At 39.6% G+C, this 20,292-nt stretch overlaps 1 protein-coding gene and 1 long non-coding RNA gene across 3 annotated transcripts in view; one reads left to right on the top strand and one right to left on the bottom strand.

The window, feature by feature from the left end:
- Positions 1 to 1,525: 1,525 nt before the first annotated feature.
- Positions 1,526 to 20,292, bottom strand: part of LOC134815069 (nuclear pore complex protein Nup133-like) — a 30,258-nt gene continuing 11,491 nt past the window's right edge. Inside the window, exons 6-18 of the mRNA XM_063823531.1 lie at positions 7,535 to 7,605; positions 7,248 to 7,365; positions 6,842 to 6,941; positions 6,608 to 6,689; positions 6,238 to 6,406; positions 5,842 to 5,974; positions 4,549 to 4,694; positions 4,116 to 4,222; positions 3,730 to 3,911; positions 3,503 to 3,624; positions 3,011 to 3,295; positions 2,700 to 2,871; positions 1,526 to 2,421 (exon numbers count right to left, since the gene is read on the bottom strand). Of these exons, the coding sequence (XP_063679601.1) occupies positions 1,799 to 2,421; positions 2,700 to 2,871; positions 3,011 to 3,295; positions 3,503 to 3,624; positions 3,730 to 3,911; positions 4,116 to 4,222; positions 4,549 to 4,694; positions 5,842 to 5,974; positions 6,238 to 6,406; positions 6,608 to 6,689; positions 6,842 to 6,941; positions 7,248 to 7,365; positions 7,535 to 7,605 (2,310 nt within the window). The 3' untranslated portion in view covers positions 1,526 to 1,798. The remainder of the gene's footprint in view (positions 2,422 to 2,699; positions 2,872 to 3,010; positions 3,296 to 3,502; positions 3,625 to 3,729; positions 3,912 to 4,115; positions 4,223 to 4,548; positions 4,695 to 5,841; positions 5,975 to 6,237; positions 6,407 to 6,607; positions 6,690 to 6,841; positions 6,942 to 7,247; positions 7,366 to 7,534; positions 7,606 to 20,292) is intronic.
- On the top strand, positions 10,398 to 19,511 carry LOC134815070 (uncharacterized). 2 transcript variants are annotated; one of them, XR_010160210.1, is made up of 5 exons: positions 10,398 to 10,459; positions 14,267 to 14,420; positions 14,646 to 14,918; positions 15,178 to 15,234; positions 19,274 to 19,511. It is a non-coding gene; the product is annotated as an uncharacterized LOC134815070 (long non-coding RNA). The 2 variants fall into 2 exon arrangements; XR_010160209.1 differs by lacking the exon at positions 19,274 to 19,511 and having other exon boundaries at positions 15,178 to 15,725.

Raw genomic sequence — 20,292 nt, 5'->3', positions numbered from 1 at the left:
TAAAAACATGATTTAATGACATTTTCAAAAGCTAGTAAGTACAGTTAAGTCCCATTTAACTTTGAGGTTATGGTTTGGAAAACAATTAGACTTTGATTGACAATGTCAACCCTTCCAGATCGTTGCTCTGCGAAGCAGAGCAACGATCTTGTCAGGGTTTCGATGCGAAGCAAGAATGCTAGTTTGCGCGGCGCGTCGAAGCCCTCCAAAATTAGACTTAGAGAGACTGTCAATTACTGATCTAGTGATTTTGTCAATTCAGGAACTTGCCGTTAAAAAGAACGTGATTATGAAACACAATAAATAGTCCATTTGGAACACAAGCAATTGTCTAAAACCATCGAATTTATAAACCGTCTTGGACAAGTTGCCTAGACTTTAGTCGCTCAGATAAATGCAAAGTATAGTCCCAGAGCCCTTACTCTAGCTCAAATACACTTTTCAACTTTGGAACTGAGACTGGATAAATAAGCTTCAAGATTCTAACAAGGTCAAATAATATTAATGGTGTTAAGAACACGCTCTGTCAGCTGTCTCTTACCTTAATTTTCGTACTATAAGGACGGGGACTTTTGTCATACTCTGCAATTTATTGTCTAGTTTCTTCAGATAACCATAAGTCATCAGGGCCGTCATCGTAAACAACAAATGGTAAGTCATGACCGAGGTTAGTTCTTATCGACTTGGCTAGCCTCAAAATGACTATGAGATGTGGACGTTTGGAGGTTTTAGTCACCACTGTCACACAATCAATCGAGAATGGTTTGTTAGATTTGGTTGTAAGCAAAAATAAAGATATAGGTATTGCGGAAGGACGATATTTAGCTATTTATTACTATTAGATGACGACATGACTGCTGGACGAAACAGATGCTTCTCTAGTCTCTGCAGGTTGTACCAACGGTTGTATGTTGGGCGGTTTCTTAAAGTTCAAAGCGAAGATTGGGTCAGTTTAAGGTTCGTGCTATCAGTAATCAGTATCAAGGAATGTGGTGAGATTGATCATTGAGTACCTGTTCGTTGTTGCGAAATACTTTGGTAATGATATCGAGCAATTTGTTGCTATTATGTAGTATATCATTATTATTTGATTTCATATTTTAATTTTATTAGAAATCAATACATCATCTCAATTTAAAACATTATACCTTGAATCAACCACATCTTACAATATACATGATCAATGGATATTGAATGGATTTGAAGACTTACAAGTTACAAGTTACTTGTCATACGTTGTACTTGTATGAGTTATGACCCGCCGCGCACGAGTGCGCAGCTCCCCGTATCGTAGAAACGCTACAGTGAAACGACAGTGGGGTTCACGACGTGATACAAAAAGTTACTACTTCTCTCATCTCTTGGTTCTTAAATGTTTGACCTACTCCAATTTCCTACGGTGCTTCAAGCTTCAATGTTAATTATTTGGCGACGTATATAGTGACGTATGTCATCATTTTTTTACGTCGGATAATTTTATCCGTTCAAAAAAAGATGAGCGATACATTATAAAAGAAAATGTATATTGAATAGATGGTAAATCGATACTAAACGAAATATAAATACAAATAGTCATAGTTCATTTATTGTCAATAAAATTATTGTTTGGATAACCCAAGAAGAAGTGTTTTTAAGGTTTATCAACTCAACCAAATAAAAGGGCAAACATGCGTCGGAAACCAGCCGTGAACTATCAATATTTAACAGTTAACACAGAAAAAGTGACGAAGTATTATTCTTCCGTTATCATTGATGAAGATTTATAAACAATAAATTACATAAAAATACTCCACTCCTCCTAGTGACTGACAAGACCCAGGGTAGACATCTGCTCGTAGCCCGACCTCAGGATATACTCAAACTGCTTCCTCCGACCCTCCTCCACAAACACCTCACCCCACGTCTCCAGACCCAGGAGCTGGTCCACTGTGGGCAGGAAGTGGGACACCAACATTCCTGAGTTGTACGCCAGAATTACAGCCCGGTAAAACAAAGTCTGTTCGATCTGATCGGGAGCCACCAGATGACACTTAGTCCACCAGTCATCCTTCATGATCACCGCACACCAGATCTCCAATCTGAGTTTCTCAAACACTTCATTGCTGACAGTGTCGTCTTCTGCCGCGCCCTGCAGCAGATCCAGGGCCTTTTTAACGTCCATATCCTCCAGGTTAGGGTTGTAGTCCCCTACACACAGTCTGATTAGGTCAGGACACGAGATAGGGGCCATGTTTTCCGGCATCAGTCCCGCGTTCTCTATCACTCCCGGCTTCATCCTCTCCTGGTGCGTGACCGTCTCTAAATGTCGGTTTATTGTCAAGATGTCCTCTGATTCGGCATCTTGGCCGTCTGCCAGGAATGAGAGCTTGCTAATACTGAGCAGTGTCTTTTTACGAGATAACAGCTCCGTTTCTTCTAAACCTGGGGTAGGACAGTTTAGTTTGATGGCTGAGGCATACACGTAAGTATTTAAACAGTAAGCACACGTTTCTAGGGGCTGCCCGTGAACAAAATATCAAATATTGAGATGATGAAGGTCTACGTTCTAAATACATGTAACTTTTGGTTGTTCATATAGAACTTTGAATTCGGAAGAAAATCTTAATCTAAACGATTTGTTCAACAGTTAAACGCTTTTTGCTCACTAACAACACTGTTTCTAATCCAAGGCGGTTGGAATTTGGAAAAAGCTAAATTACCGAGTTTAGCCAGGGTCTGTCCAGCTGTGGCATAGTCCTTGCTCCCCAACTGGTGTATCCACTTCAGATGTGGTTGTGAGGTGAGGAATTTTGTTAACTTTTGAGGGTCCGCCACGTTGGCGGTCAGCAGACGACTCTGCTTGCCTTGTGCTAGATACCAATTGTACGCTACCTATAAAAAGTGGGTAACGTGAGTTCGGGGGATTTCAAAAAGCTCGACATTTAAAACACCAAAGAAATAAGATTCAGAAACGATGAAGAATAATTTTCCTCATTTAAAATTGTATGTAACAGTCAAAAAGTGTATCTACCTCGGCAAATCCAGGATGTTCAGCAGAGAGTGATCTCAGCTTAACCATGTCCTTAGTGTCCTCACACAGCTGCACTAACAGAGTAAAGTGTTGAAACTGCTCAGCTAGGGTGAAAGCTATCTGGTAGATCTTGAGTTCTACAAACGGCTGTATCAACGAGTGACGGCGCCTCTCGAACTCGGTCTGTAAGTTAGCAGTTCTGTTGTCACTGGGAGGAAGTCTCCCTATCAGGTCTTGATACAGCTTTAGAACTGACTCAGCTAGACTAGCCGACACCAGCAGTACCTAAATGATGGAACACAGAGTGAGTAATGGTGAACATACGTCATACAAACATTAAAATAGTTAGAACATGGTATCTACTGTAATATTGAATCTGCTATTCCGAAACAATAAGAAGGGTTCTATTATAAACCATGTACCATGTACCATGTACCATGTACCATGTACCATGTACCATGTACCATGTACCATGTAATTTGTGCTACCCACCTGATATCGTCCATCCTCGTCCACTTCATTAAGGACAGTGTCAAGTGCGATGTGCACCTGAGCAGTTAACATTGTCCTTATCTCGTCTGTGTCACACCATGTCAATGTGCCTGGCTTCACGGCTGTGGGGCAGACGGTAGATATTAGCACCTTAAAATTGGTTCCCGTCCAAAAAGAGGATCACACTTTATCACTGCAAGTCTTAAATAACTCCACCTAAAACTAACCTAGCTCGTAAAGCTGACGGGATTGTTCCCTCCAGGAGAGAAGAGCATCAAAAGTCTGCTGGATAACCTCCACGCTCACAAACAGATCTTGTACGACAGCCTCGCTCTCGGCTTTACTGGACAGTACTGTGTTCTGGCCCTCCGCAAGTGCCCCGTACACTACTTCGATCTTTTTGATGTTACTGAGGGGATAGGCAGAGTTATATAATTCATTTTAGGGAAGGGGTATTCTTGTCGATCTGTACTATATTTTAAAGTTGACGAAATCTCCCTGGAAATGGATGGCATAAGACACGATTGAGGTGCTGAAAGTCAGAATCCCGGAAAAAAACTATGAAGTATGGAAAATCACCAGCTGTCGTTATAGCTGTCATCCTTGAACTAACCTGAACACAATGTCTTCAGAAGAGACCTGAGTCTGATCAGTCTTGAAGAGCGCAGCTGACTCACTAATAGCTCTACGCAATAGAGCACAGTTACTGCTGCAAAACATCTGAGAAAAGACAATTTTTGTTGTTGTTGAGAAAAGACAATTTTTTCTGAAAAACACAGTTTGTAGTTGTATCCTGGTGTTAGAAGAGACCTTAGCCATGATCATGAGTTAATAGAATTATTAGAGTGACTACTCAAAATAGAGGGAGAGATAGGGAGTAATATAACTAATATAACTATGGCATTACTATGGTAACATGGTTAGTGGTTAATAGGGGTATTTCTATGGTTACTAGGGTGTAGCTAGGGACTAGGGTGTTACTATGGTTACTAGGGTGTTACTAGGGTTACTAAGGTGTTACTAGGGTGTTACTATGGTTACTATACCTTAGCAACGAGACACTTCTCCACATATTGAAGGAGTCTGAGAGCAATGTTGTCCTCTTCAGAGACTAAACTGTCATAGTAACCAGTAACAACTACAAACTGCAACAGTCCTTGTAGCCTCCTGATTCGTTCTTCTATCTGGAGTCCTGGAGAAGAACAATTTAAAGTATTCATCGATACTTCAGAAGAAAAATGGTGAGTACTAAATTAAGGGGAGTTCTGTTATTATGACTTTGTAAGCAAGCAAATATGAAAATTTCTGAACACAAATTTGACAGATTTGATGGACTTTTTGTCCAGTGACCAATTAGTCAGTTATCTGAGGATGGTATGAGATCAAATTGACGTACTGGAAGTCAAAATGCCCGACAAAATAAAAAAATCATATTCTCCCATTTCCTGTCCCATTTTCAGGTTTTGAAGATGAAATTTCCCCGGCGCATACAGCATTCACTGATACATTAAACATGAGCTAATGCCATTTATAAAAGTGATAAATATTAAGTACCCAGAATAACAGGAAGGTTGGAATCAGTACCACCCCAGCTAGCTAAAGCCATTTATAAAAGTGATAAATATTAAGTACCTAGAGTAACATGAAGGTTGGCATCAGTACCACCCCAGCGAGCTAAAGCCATTTATAAAAGTGATAAATATTAAGTACCTAGAGTAACAGGAAGGTTGGCATCAGTACCATGCCACCCCAGCGAGCTAAAGCCATTTATAAAAGTGATAAATATTAAGTACCTAGAGTAACATGAAGGTTGGCATCAGTACCACCCCAGCTAGCTAAAGCCATTTATAAAAGTGATAAATATTAAGTACCTAGAGTAACAGGAAGGTTGGCATCAGTACCACCCCAGCGAGCTAAAGCCATTTATAAAAGTGATAAATATTAAGTACCTAGAGTAACAGGAAGGTTGGCATCAGTACCACCCCAGCGAGCTAAAGCCATTTATAAAAGTGATAAATATTAAGTACCCAGAGTAACAGGAAGGTTGGCATCAGTACCACCCCAGCGAGCTAAAGCCATTTATAAAAGTGATAAATATTAAGTACCTAGAGTAACAGGAAGGTTGGCATCAGTACCACCCCAGCGAGCTAAAGCCATTTATAAAAGTGATAAATATTAAGTACCCAGAGTAACAGGAAGGTTGGAATCAGTACCACCCCAGCGAGCTAAAGCCATTTATAAAAGTGATAAATATTAAGTACCCAGAGTAACAGGAAGGTTGGCATCAGTACCACCCCAGCGAGCTAAAGCCATTTATAAAAGTGATAAATATTAAGTACCTAGAGTAACAGGAAGGTTGGCATCAGTACCACCCCAGCGAGGGTCAGCTGCTGGGGCTGAGGTTATCAGATACTCTCCTGTTTCACTCAGCACTCTACTGATCATCTCAACATCTTGTGTTCCTAGGATATCCTGAAAAGGAGGAGTTACTTATCAAAATATATAATAAACAAATAAAGAGACTAATTATTGTTTTTGCCTCGTTGAAAAATACCAGGCCATAATCTTTAAATCACAAATAAATCTTTGATTTTGGGATACAAGCCCTATTGCTGTTTACATATTGCTGCCTCTCAATACAAATCAATACACATGCGATAGCAGAACTATATAATATGGTACCAACACAAAACATGTAAAATGTATCCGCCGCGCTGTTATAAAATAAGTCCAACCTGCAATGTGGCCTGATCCTGAGTCTCGTTGAACTCTATAAAACATTTGAAAGCTCCAAGAAACTTCTTCTCGACTGTTCTGTATTCGTCCCCTTCGCTGCTAGAGATATTCAGGTTGCTCACTGCTGCTTTCACGTCCTTTACCGTTAGCTTTACTAGTCCATTCTGCCTGCAGTACATGCATAATTAATAACAGTATCACTGATTGCTGACCAATGTATGTAGCAAAACAGTACGATACAACTAACTTGTAATAATATTTAAATATTGTGTGCTTTATCTACATTCTTAGCATTCTATGTGGGCTAGCAAATTCAACATCACAGAACTGTTACTACCCATCATTAGACACAGTAGTAAGTACACTTACTTGGTGATGAGGTTGATGTCTCCGGTAGTTATCAGCGCACTGACCACCTCGTCACCCTCTAGTACTACTGGTACCGTGACACCTGGTCACAGGATTACATTGTTAATTATAAATATACCCGCCCCATTTGTGGGTCTCCGAACAAACAAATATTCACATTTTCATTAATAATAACAGCCAGGTTAATGATGGCCTCACTAACAAACAAGATAATCTAAGGAAAGTAGTAGGTACCTGAAGTGAGAGTGATAATGTGACACTCGGACTCTGAGTAGAGGAGTCCCACGTCAGTGCCAGGTTGTAAGAGTAGCTTCACTCCTTTCACCTCGTCCGTCTGGGAGAGTGCGGAATAAGAGGAGGAGATAAGAGGAGATAAGAGGAGGAGAGGGGAATTACATGACATTTTGGAGTGAAAATACAAAACCACTAATTTAATACATTTATGCTTTTAACGGATATTTAAACCCAATGCTTAATATTTAAACATAGACTTCTTCATTGATTAAATTCAGATGTGATCATAAACTATACTATGCATATGTTCTGTGTTCGACGAAAAAGTTATAAGATGAATTCCCAACTTTTAATGTTTCAGTCATCAGTGTAACTGTAGTGCCTACAAAACTGTAAAGCTACTCACCTGTAGTTGTATAGAAGAGTCGACACTGCAAGGCACAGTGGTATGCTGAGAGCTGAGTGTCACAACAAACAACAACTCATCCACCTCCACCAGGCACTTCAACATTCCTTCCTCAGACCTGAAAGGAGAAGTTATTTCCAATAAAAATGATAATAATGATAAAATATACAAACTATGTTTAATTCGGAGCATGCGATATTTATATGGTTTTATTGGCTTTCTATCATAAATCTTAAGTTTCTACAGTGTTAATGTCCACTGTCCAGGGAAATAAGTAGTGTACTGACACAGCATCAATGATGAGCAAGGAACTGCAGGAGTTTGATACCATGGGCATTAGATCTGTGGTCCACGTTACCTGAAAAACATTGGTTAGTTAGTGATTACTTAATTAGTTGTGTATTTGTATTAGAGTGAAAGCAAGTTTTTATCTAAGTTAAGCATGAAACTTCTTGATTTATCCAAACTTTTAGGATAATTTTCTTTCTTTGGTTGACGCATTTGAATTATCAGGAATTCTAACGAGTTATCAGGAAGGGGGGTACCAATGGCATAGAATGGAGACAAATGGCATAAAATTCATCAAATGGCATAGAAATTTCATGGCATAAATGGAAATTTTGTTTGGCCAATTCTCCATTTATGCCAATTTATGCCATGAATTTAGGTCTTCATATTTGACCTTTAGGATGACTTTAAATTCGCAAATATTATTAGTACTTGAATAAGAGACATGTTTCATGCTTTATAACGCTTGGAATGATCTTTAAAGATTCATATGACAAATAAAGAAAATAGAAATGTATTATATCAAACATTTGACTATTCAAGAAAAGCAAATTCAAAAGTAGGACCCTAGAGCGGTGTCAAATCGCCAGGGTAGGACTCTAGAGTGGAACTAACGGACCCATACTATGACTAGAGCGGTACCCACATGCAAACTTTAGAGCGGTTAGAAATTTGAGAGTAAAGTTAGTTTTGAAGATTGAGCTATGTTTTTTAATCAATGATTAATAATAGTCGTCACATAATGATGATAGAATTGATACAACTTATTATACATTAATACTGCGAATCAAATATCTTCAAATAGTTCACTCAGTTCCTCGACCATCACGTTCCTCAACATGTCAAGGTGGGAGAGTGAGACAATGTCATGATTGTCGTAGACTTTTACTAAATGTGCCAGTCGGCTGTCCTTGGTACGCTGACGGGCTCGTTTTGCAGGAGGAGCATCCCCGTAAGTCTCCTTGAGCATCATCTCATTATATGTAGTGGACTGTTCTATGTAGACGGCTTGAAGAAAGGTCCAGATAGTTGAGTAAGAGTGTCCCAACATTGATGCAAACTTTCTGTTAAAGGCCTCTGCGTAGTTGAAGTTGCAGGTAGTCCGGTCGACGAGGTTCCAGGATTGCGGAGGAAAGCGGGCAGGTTTGGTGCTACGAGCGGTGGAAACTCCCTGTACCCAATTCGTCATGAAGTAGTTCAGGAAGTCGTCGAGGCCAAGGTGGGAGGGTATTTAAGATCTAGGAGCTCCACGAAAGAAGGGAGAACATCGTCCACTGGGAGAAAGGCAAGCTGCATAGTGCATAAGTCTACGTATCCACACTCGAACAGGACCTGAAGTCCAGGAATTGGTAAGGGGGTCGTTAATTCCTTATTCGTAGTCCTTCTTCAGTCCGTTCTCCCGTACCCATCTCAGCTGTTGGTCCCCGGATGAAGACGGCCTTCTCAGAAAGAGTCAAGTAATAACTCAGGATGTGTGGGGGCCCACTACTGCATCTCTGTAACTGGGGACTACGCCCGGGATGTTTAGTCTGCAAGGCAGGTCCTCTACCTGATAGGTGGAATGTTGAGGGTCAGTTAGGAATGTTGGATTAAGATTATATTTCTACACATCGAATTAGGTCTTTAATAATAACTAGGGGTTGTACTGTAACTAGGGGGTTATACTGTAACTAGGGGTTATACTGTAACTAGGGGTTTTACTGTAACTAGGGGTTATACTGTAACTAGGGGGTTATACTGTAACTAGGGGGTTATACTGTAACTAGGGGGTTATACTGTAAAGTTAGGAGTTTCACTTTAACTATATTATAATTATATAATGGAGAAACTAACGGTGAGTCCATTCTACGAACACTATTTGGTAGGTCGGCATGTCGATTGCCGAGACCTCGGACGTGGTTTGTCGGTGTGGATGGTGTTCACCTGTCGCTGCTGATTTCTGGGAGGCGAGTTGTACGTTCTTTTCTTTCGTGCGCAGTAAGAGTCCCATGGGAGTGGAGATGTAGGACTCTCTGGTGCACTTCCGAGGTTTGCATATTATGTGCGACACCGATCCAGTCGAACTGAGGCATTCGTGGAAATTGTACTGTAATTCGTGGCACGTCATAGCTCGTCTGAAAGTCGGGCACTCTCGGGGCGTGTTTAGGATGAACCACTGTCCCTTCTGGTACACAGCGTACGGCGGTGCTTCGAAACTGAGGCACGTAGTGGAGTTGTCGTACTGGTGTTGGGCTTCAAATCCAACTTGTCGAATAGCGAAGAAAGGTGCCAGTGTGGTGGTGTCCATATAGTAGTAGTATATCAGTTCTATCGTTGACCGTTTAGACAATGAGTCCCATGTGGATGAGCATATCGGGACTCAGTGACATAGTTCAGGGACATAGTTTATCCTATTTTAATGGGCGCTTATCATTAGAATAGCATATTAAGATTTGTCCCTCTCCTGCATGCCAGCCGCGGACCCGAAACTAACCCCTTTCGGAAAAATCTTCATGTTGGCAGAGTAAATCAGTTCTAAACGGTCAACGTTTAGAACTGAGTCCCATGTGGATGAGCATAGTTTATCCTATTTTAATGGGCGCTTACCATTAGTTTAGCATATTAAGATTTGTCCCTCTCCTGCATGCCAGCCGCGGACCCGAAACTAACCCCTTTCGGAAAAATCTTCATGTTGGCAGAGTAAATCAGTTCTAAACGGTCAACTTTAAGACACTGAGTCCCATGTGGATGAGCATAGTTTATCCTATTTTAATGGGCGCTTACCATTAGTTTAGCATATTAAGATTTGTCCCTCTCCTGCATGCAATGCCCTCGCCTATATAATACCCAGACCCAAATCTCTGGCCAGAGTTGTTTTAGAGTTGTGCATCATCTTTGGTTTAAACCCCCGATTTCTGCAAATCTAGATTTACGTTTTTCCCCAGGTAAAATCACTAAAAACTTATGTTTGGTCTTATTGTGCTTTCGAGCCACACTTAAAAGTTTTCTGCTACTCTCAGTAATTACATAATTCTTCATAAATCTTCAAGTTAAACAATTCCATTGGAGCAGTGGGCTACAAGGAAATGACACTTTCTGTAATTACATAATTCTTCGTGAGCAATTTGCCCTTGAGTATGATAATTATAACCAGTTTTATCGTGTTCGGCGTCCTCGGAAACATAGGGTTACATGATTTTCGCTTCGATTTTCATCAACAAAAAATCCTTCTATTTTAAAATCTCTGGCCCAGCTGCCTGCTGGGTTTCAAAAGGTGATACCAGATCGAGATGCTGCGATAATTGCGCAGCTCATCTTAATTGGATCCAATTACACGTGATACACTATATTATTCCATATAAGGCCTGGTCAGGAAGCTTGAGCTCTGGTGACGTCACGAGATATCCTAGTCAGCATTCGACACGTTACGAATGTGATCACGTGACCAAGGATTTACGAATCAAGGTCACGTGATAGGATTGGCGGTCACGTGACTTCAGTTATCCCTTATATGGCACAAGTAGCTGCAACTGATCAGCTCTTAATTGGGCTGCAATCATTGACAGGCCTATAATTATTCATTTTTCAATGACCGATATCTCGATTTTTAATAGGATTAGAGCGTAAAACGAATGCTTCCCGGAATCAGCACAATGAAGAGAACAAGATCCTGTTGGATTCTCAATTATTCATCACCCACCGGTAGTCCCTAAATAACTGTTACTCAGCATATTGTAGATAGTTGTAAAGAGGAGTAGGAATCGAATGTGATATACTAAACTAAATTCTCTGTGACATTTATACTGCTCTATCGAAATCACTAACACGAACCGCTATGCGATGGGATCTGATCTGGAACATACCCTGTCATTAGACTGAACATGAGATACCCTTAGTAGGTGCTAAAGTGTCACTCCATGAGATCCTCATTCCTAAATGATCTGCTTGAGTGCACGCACTTGGTCGGTATTTCGCCTAGCGAAATCATATCGACCAGTTCATAATTATACCTCTTTATCAAAGAATCTTTTTGCATTTTAGAGAAGCATCAGGATATTTCAGTCAAATGAAAGAGTTTATACCGAACAATTGTCTAACGCATCTAAAAATTACAATATGATATGATGTATAATATAAATAATCTAGGAAAATTTTCTGCTTCAACAACTCCATGAATTATTCTAATCTCACTATTATAATAATCAATCACGATTTGTATCTAATCTGATTTCAATCTTCCGACCAAATCCACTCTACAGTCCGATCTCAAATTTCTAACCGCTCCAAAATTTACATGTGGGTACCGCTCTAGAGTCCTCATAGTATGGTTTCGGTAAGGGAATTCCGCTCTAGAGTCCTATCCTGGCGATTTGACTCCACTCTAGGGTCCTTATAGTATGGTTCAGGTGAGGGGGTTCCGCTCTAGATTCCTACCCTGGCGATTTGACTCCGCTCTAGGGTCCTACTTTTGACCAAGTACGCCATACAGTCCCCCGCTCTACAGTCCTACAGCCCAAATTATGAGATGTTCAAAATCCTACAATGATTATACTAGATTAACGTTATAATAGAAAACTAATTAAGGAGTGCTATGTTGCCATGCAGCAGTGAATATGAAGATATTTAAGCAATTCATTATGTCATCATAATTTTGTATAATAGGAAGCAAGTATTTCAGGTCATTTGGTGAACTGTTATGTAATACTAATATACAGGTTCATCGAGATATCAATGAATATTATTTTTAAGAGGCTACCCATTCGAAACCCAGATCATAATCAATCTTGTGAAAATGTTTAAATTTCAAAACATTCTACATGAACACGGTCCCGACACGATACATCTGTACACATCATTAACAAATAATATTTTAATCGAGTGGGTAATGTTACAGTTTTCCACTGTCAATTTGGATATCCGATTGACTGGGAGCATTCAGTCGACTGTCCTCTCTGTTATACGGTGTGTAGCGTGTACTATGCCATACTGCCCGGTCACTTGTCCATCCATTTAATGGGTGAAAATAGATGTTGTAGTACAATAAATAGAGATAAAGGTGGACAGTACTAGTGGGGGCAGACAATTCGTTAAATTAAATTCTCAGTTCAAAGTTTTAAAATTTCATATTTCTAATGGCATAGAATGGAGACAAATGGCATAAAATTCATCAAATGGCATAGAAATTTCATGGCATAAATGGAAATTTTGTTTGGCCAATTCTCCATTATGCCATTTATGCCATTGGTACCCCCCCATCAGGAATATATCCAGGTTATTGGAATATAGCACTTATAGCACTTATATCTGAGGACATGGACAAGGCTAACGAGTTCCTGCTCCGAGTAGAATCGGCGGCAGCGAGCGTGGTGCTACACATAAACGAAGGCAAGACCAAGGTTATGACATTGAATATGGAGGGTCGATCTAGCGACCTCCAAAGTCGATCTGGGAAAGCCATAGAAAATGTGGATGATTTCATCTACTTAGGCTCCTGGATTGAGAGCACAGATAGGGAGATAAGGGTTAGAAAGGGAAAAGCATGTGTGCCCTACATAGACTGAAGGATATTGGAAATCCAAACTCTCAAAGAACCTTAAGATTAGATTGTTCATAGCGGCTTGTGAGTCAGTACTGCTCTACGGATCAGAAACCTGGACAGTGACAAAGGCTCAAGAGAAAAGTTTGGACGGGACATACACAAAGATGCTGCGTATGGTGCTGGGTATCTCATGGAATGACAATGTCAGCAATGTAACTTTGTATGGTAGCCTATCAAGTATCAAGGCTTCAAGCAAGTTACGAAGCAGGAGATTAAAAATGGCGGGACGCTGCATCAGACATCCTGAGTTACTTGCCAATGATTTAGTCTTATGGGAAGTTATGGGAACCTGTGCATGGTAGAGCACAGCAAGGCCGACCAAGACAAAGCTGCTTGTCTATGTTACTGAAGGAAGTTGGGACAAACTCTAAAGAGGAACTGCGAACCCTGATGCGGGACAGGGATATATGGTAATATGGAGGGGGATATCTGGCATAGATCGGACTTAGTTCCGACATGGTAGTAGTAATTGGTTAGTCTCATTAGTAATATTCAGATGAGCCACAGTAAGTCTTAGTGATAGAACTTAGGACCCTTGGTATAGAGTATAGAGGCCTGGATGGCCCTTTGTAAGGAAGAGCCAAGTGTAATTCCGTACCAGATTGCATACTACCTTGGCTGCAGGAACTAGCCAACCACTAACTAATCACCTGGACATCTGAGCGGTTTGCTAGGGTAGCACTTTGCACTTGTCACACATGTCATTTTATCGAGGATGAGACGACTGGGACAGAATTTATGAATTATGGCGTAGAGCAGACTGTTTTATAATTGTAGTATTAGTATATGTTAACCAGGTCCCCTCAATCTTAGATAAGGTTATTATGGATCGGGCTCATCCTCCACTCAGATCAGATAGTGTTGCACTGAGCGTTGCACTGAGCGTCGGATGCAATCTCCACTTTGCATATGTAATATTTATGCAAATGCAGCACACTTAGTCATTAGCTAACGCTAAGGTAATTAAAGCCGTAAAACTTTAACAACCTCCTAAAGAGCTGGAAAAGGAAGGTGTTGAACAAGGTCTTGTCACAGCATTGGCTGCCTAGGAGCACCTGTGCTACGATTGGTCACTAAAGGGTCACGTGTCATGAGCCAACCTTGTAGCTCTTAACAGTCCAGCTTAGGGTAACGAATCTTATTTCTCTTGCAGAAGATTTGGCTAATTTTACTCGGTACCTTCACCTGCTTCAGTCGCATGACAGTATCGTTGATGGGACAAAAATCACAGATGTGGACACTTCTAGTTCAGATTTGCTTTCTTATGTGTTCAGCGGTTGAAACTGCAGCATATAACAACGGTGAATGTAGTTTCCTTATATTTATTTTAACATAACATTTCAAAATGACCTTGTGAGAACTTCAGAATAGAAGGTTATTAGCATCTATGTAACCTAGTACCTACTAGCCAAGAAATATCAGTAAAGTTTCATAACTTTTACCCCTTCTGATTTTCCCTCACACGTCTGTACCCTGTTTGTTAGATTAGAAAACCTTCATAACAAGTAGTTAACCCGAACACAATATCGCAGACTACACCACGTGCAGATCGTCTGGCGCAGACTTTCTAGGAGGAGCAGGAGGGTTGAGTAAAGTAACCCTGGTAACAGAAGAACTGTGTGTGGACCACTGCTTGCAGCTCCCTGAATGTATTGCTGTTACGTTCGTCGGACCGAATCCTGACTACTATGACGCCAGTCTGCAGGGCTGCTACGCTAAGGCGGGGGGTTGGACAGTGCAGCGTGGTACTGATAGACAGGCTACCATGATCTCTGTGAATGTGACCTGCGTGAGACAACTCATAGGTGAGTTTTCTTCTGGAGAGTTCTGATTTTATTTCCTTTTCTCAGTCAAATTGGAATCCCACATACATATATATGACTTATATATTCACCATAATACATATATATATGTGACTTATGGCTGAACTTGACTTATGGCTGGACTGAAATTGCAGAGTGAAATTAATAGAACGGTACCAACAATCTACGTCTCAATTACAACTTAATGTTATGATTAGTTCAATTTCTTTGCTATATTATTTCAATAGATTCATCGTTTCAGAGGCCTGTAACCAAAATAACGGGACATGGACACAAAGTCAGAAATGCAGATATAGTGGTAAGATACTTAAATTATTTCATAGTTATTTTCACTCAGTTATTAACAAAACAGCAATCTGGTCTCGTTAATAATAATGGGCAATTGTTAACGAGGCCAGCTGTTTTTAAATTTTAAAAACGTGACCAAAACGTGACCAAAACGTGACCAGTGCAGTATTTCTTAGATTAATTCATTCATGAATTAATCGAGAAGTTGATAGATATTATGTAATGACTGACAATCATACTAATTATAAACAATTCAAAAGATAACAAAGAGTGCCTGCTATTATTCTCGATGTTGGTTCAAAATATTTCATATCATAAATTTCTATGAAACAAATAGAGAATACTCCGTGCAACGTCGCAGTTTTCTGCATAACTCTATTTGACCATAATTATATTTATAATTAACCAGAACTCTCTGTTAATCTGAGAACAACAGTTAATGCTACGTAGTGTGGGTAAGTGAAGTTAACTTAATCAATAAAGATTGAATTTTTTAGTAGAAGCTCTAACATGTTAGCTTTGTGATAGTGTTGTCGATAAGTATTTTGTTAATCCAGTTTCTAGTAAGGGGAAAAGTGGCATTCCGTTGGATTTGAATGTTCACAAGGATTTCTCAACGGAATATGGTAGTTAGGACCCCTACGAACATAATTAGACTTGTCACCAATTTTGTATCTCACGGAAACACCTCTTTTTACCACTTTTTACCACCTTCTTACCACCTTTCTGGTTTGCCAAATATCTTTAGTTGTGAACGTCGTAGAAGGTTGCAAATTAATCGAGGATGTTCATCTCATCAAAGAGAAAAACTTTTGTTAGAAAACTTTTTACGTCGGATAATCAGCTAATTGCCAAAAAAAGTGAAAATTTTTTATTGGCTCAAAATGATTCAAATCGTTTGAAACACGGAGAAATGTAGTTTTTAGAAAAACTTCAAAAATTGTTCACTTAAAAATTTTTTTCGAGAAAAAAGTTTGAAAATTTGAAAATATATTATTCCGCCAAAAGTGATCGAATTGCATGAAACGTGGATAAAAGTGCTTTGCAGAAAAACTTCGAAGATTTTTAGATTGGGGAATACTAAAATCATCAATATTTGGAGTTCAGTAAATCTCGACATATTTTATTAATTAGGAATAGCTTAGCGGAAAGGGCTGAACCTGAAAAAGGTTAACCACACAATATTAGAGTTTCATACCTAATTACAATACAGCTTTATCAAATTCCACAGAAAGAAACAGCACAAAAGGACCATTTAAGATCGAACCGATTTTACCTGCTGCTGGCTGCACTATCATTTTATTGATTTCAATGATCATAACTTCTCTGTACCGTCAATCTTGCCAATCTATACCGGGTATCTGAATGTACTGGACGGGGACCTCCTGTTTACCTCTATAATTAGACCCAGTTGTGCAAGAAATGCGATATCTCACAGGAGTTTCTTTTAGTTTTAACTGTGCACTTTTTGTCACTCTCGCAAGAGGCCCGGTATTATAGGGGGTCTTAGGAAGCGAGTGTAAATATACCTTCCATCATCCACTGTGGCTTTATTGTATTGTGAATGCGCATGCCGCTTCGTTTGTTATGCCAGATACCTCAAATAACCCCCATATCTCATTGCCAGGGTCGGGATAGAGCTGGAGATAGCATCGAGAGGTTGCTAGAAATAGCTAGATTTAGAGTAAACTGGTGGTAGCTGGGTGGTGCTAGCATGGATGTAGCAGAACGTAGCTACACGGGGTTTCATTGGAGTTGGCTATTTTAATGGCCAAAGAGTGCCGGAACTAAAGTTACTTAAGATTGCAGTTGAGGGGCAGTGTAAACCACGGTGGAGTCAGGGACACAGAGCTACAGTGCAGGAGTACTGCAAAAGAACAGTGCAAGTGATACAGTCTGCAACAGTAAAACGCCGACAAAGCTAGACTTAGAGTGAACTGATGGAAGCTGGGTGGTGCTAAAATGGAGGTAGCAGAACGTACTACATGATGAAAACAGGAAAACTAAGGCTGGTTGAGACATAAAAAGATGTGAATCTGTCCTGATAGATCCAGTGAAGAGCGAGTAGCGAAGAGTTTGATCACTAACCTAAAGCTCTAAAGAAGAAGAGGGCTAAAGAGACTCACTTCGATCAATAAATCCGGTACGGCAAGGTCTGTAGCCTTGATAAGAAGATACCATGAAGTAATTCATGCGGAAAAGTCGATTTATATAAAGGGTTTCGTTGTATCTAAAAAGGGTGGGTCAGTCTCTCTGTTTTCATCAGATTCTGATGAAAGGCTGTTAAGCTCAGGACGGTGATCTTAATAGGTCGGATAACTGTACCTGGTTGCTTCCAGCCCACCCTTGTCGCTTGGGTATAAGTTCTCACCCCACCTCTTCCAAAAATACCTGAGCAGGAAACCCTCCTTCCTCCTCTTCTTTCAAACACAATCAGGTTCCTGCTCCTCTCCTCCTCTGCAGCCACAATCTTATCTCCTTCGGCGTTTTACTGTTGCAGACTATATCACTTGCACTGTTCTTTTGTAGTACTCCTGCACTGTAGCTCTGTGTCCTTGACTACACCGTGGTTTACACTGCCCCTCAACTAGAACTGCAATCTTAAGTAACTTTAGTTCCGGCACTCTTTGGCCATTAAAATAGCCAACTCCAATGAAACCCCGTGTAGCTACGTTCTGCTACATCCATGCTAGCACCACCCAGCTACCACCAGTTTACTCTAAATCTAGCTATTTCTAGCAACCTCTCGATGCTATCTCCAGCTCTAACCCGACCCTGGCAATGAGATATGGGGGTTATTTGAGGTATCTGGCATAACAAACGAAGCGGCATGCGCATTCACAATACAATAAAGCCACAGTGGATGATGGAAGGTATATTTACACTCGCTTCCTAAGACCCCCTATAATACCGGGCCTCTTGCGAGAGTGACAAAAAGTGCACAGTTAAAACTAAAAGAAACTCCTGTGAGATATCGCATTTCTTGCACAACTGGGTCTAATTATAGAGGTAAATAAGAGGTCCGGTACATTCAGATACCCGGTATAGATTGGCAAGATTGACGGTACAGAGGTTTTGATCATTGAAATCAATAAAATGATAGTACAGCAGGTAAAATCGGTTCGATCTTAAATGGTCCTTTTGTGCTGTTTCTTTATGTGGAATTTAATAAAGCTGTATTGTAATTAGTTATGAAACTCTAATATTGTGTGGTTAACCTTTTTCAGGTTCAGCCCTTTCCGCTAAGCTATTCCTAATTAATAAAATATGTCGAGATTTACTGAACTCCAACTTCAAATATTGATGATTTTAGTATTCCCCAATCTAAAAATCTTCGAATTTTTTCTGCAAAGCATTTTTATCCACGTTTCATGCAATTCGATCATTTTTGGCGGAATAATATATTTTCAAATTTTCAAACTTTCTTCTCGAAAAAATTTTTTAAGTGAACAATTTTTGAAGTTTTTCTAAAAACTACATTTCTCCGTGTTTCAAACGATTTCAATCATTTTGAGCCAATAAAAAATTTTCACTTTTTTTGGTAATTAGCTAATTGGTAATTATCCAATTAGCTGATTATCCAACGTAAAAAGTTTTCTCTTTGATGAGATGAACATCCTCGATTAATTTGAAACCTTCTACGACGTTCACAACTAAAGATATTTGGCAAACCAGAAAGGTGGTAAGAAGGTGGTAAAAAGTGGTAAAAAGAGGTGTTTCCGTGAGATACAAAATTGGTGACAAGTCTAATTATGTTCGTAGGGGTCCTAACTACCATATTCCGTTGAGAAATCCTTGTGAACATTCAAATCCAACGGAACCCTTAAATCGACCACTTTTCCCCTTACTATTCCTTGATTTTATTGAAATCTCAAATCGTATGAGTACCATGCAGTAACAGTGTAATATCTATTAATAGCTACTAATTCTCATCTTTATTATTCCTACTCTTTTAAAGACACTTGACAAACTCAAATGTTACAATAACAACAAAAATAACGATCACACCAAAATGAATAGTCTGTAATTTGATATTTTACTCACTTCAGGAATTACAGTACGCAAACCAAAAAGAAGAAGCATAAAAAACATCGCACTTCTTAGTTGGATAAACTCTAGGACGGACATTTCTATGGAAAATTTTGATGTGACTCTGTTGAGGAGTCAATTTAGAATATTTTTTTCAAAATACCGTGTTTTTAGGCTTTTATGTTAGCTAGGGTCATTATTTGTTTTTTTAACGCTTTACAAATGTGTCGAAAATATAACACAATACATTGAACTTAGTTTTCGTAGTTCACAGAATAATCGTTTATTTGTATTTCATTTTGAATACGGGTACGACCAAGAAAAAACCTATGGAAATCGTTGATGAAATAATTTTAAATGTTATGTTAATCATAAAATTATCTATAATGATTCACATGTTCCCAAAATCCAATCTATCATCTTTGACAAATTCAATAACCAAAAAATCCAAATCATCGACTTTTAATAAAACACGAATACATTGTCTGGCAATAAACTGCGTGTTTGCTCGTGTCATTGTCTTTAATTTTCTTCATAGTGCGGTCCACTCCCAAATACTTGAACCTCCAAAAAGTTGATTATCTTCCTATATGGCTTCTTCAGAACAATTGTTCTTCCATGCACATTGTCAGAAGCCAGTAAATTGTAGGTATGTTGTACGTTCGTGATGGCACCGATCAGATCATTGTCAGCGTACACCAGAATCCCAACCGCTCGATCTTGGCAACAACACATTCTGTTCCAGATCTTGACGGAATGGATCTTGAATTTTGCTCCCAAATTAATCCTCACAAACATGTTACTTTTAGTTTGATGACCGTCAGTATGCTGGATAGGATTAAGTTTCCCTTCATCACAGGCAAGTCTGTAGACACCATCCACCAAAAAGTCAGCAGGGTAAGTCATTCTGCCATCACCACTAATCTCAGTGTGATTTTGCCAGGTGACCTTATGTAGGGATATCAGTCTGATTTCAGACTGAGATGCCTCTACAATTCTTCTCACTTTACTTACTTCGACCAACGCTGACGTCAGATCT

The sequence above is a fragment of the Bolinopsis microptera genome, chromosome 5 (genome assembly GCF_026151205.1).
Source record: "Bolinopsis microptera isolate Bmic1 chromosome 5, MBARI_Bmic_1.0, whole genome shotgun sequence".
NCBI classification, from domain to species: domain Eukaryota; kingdom Metazoa; phylum Ctenophora; class Tentaculata; order Lobata; family Bolinopsidae; genus Bolinopsis; species Bolinopsis microptera.
The sequence above is the reverse complement of the archived record's forward strand: the minus strand, read 5'-3'. Positions and strand labels throughout refer to the sequence as shown.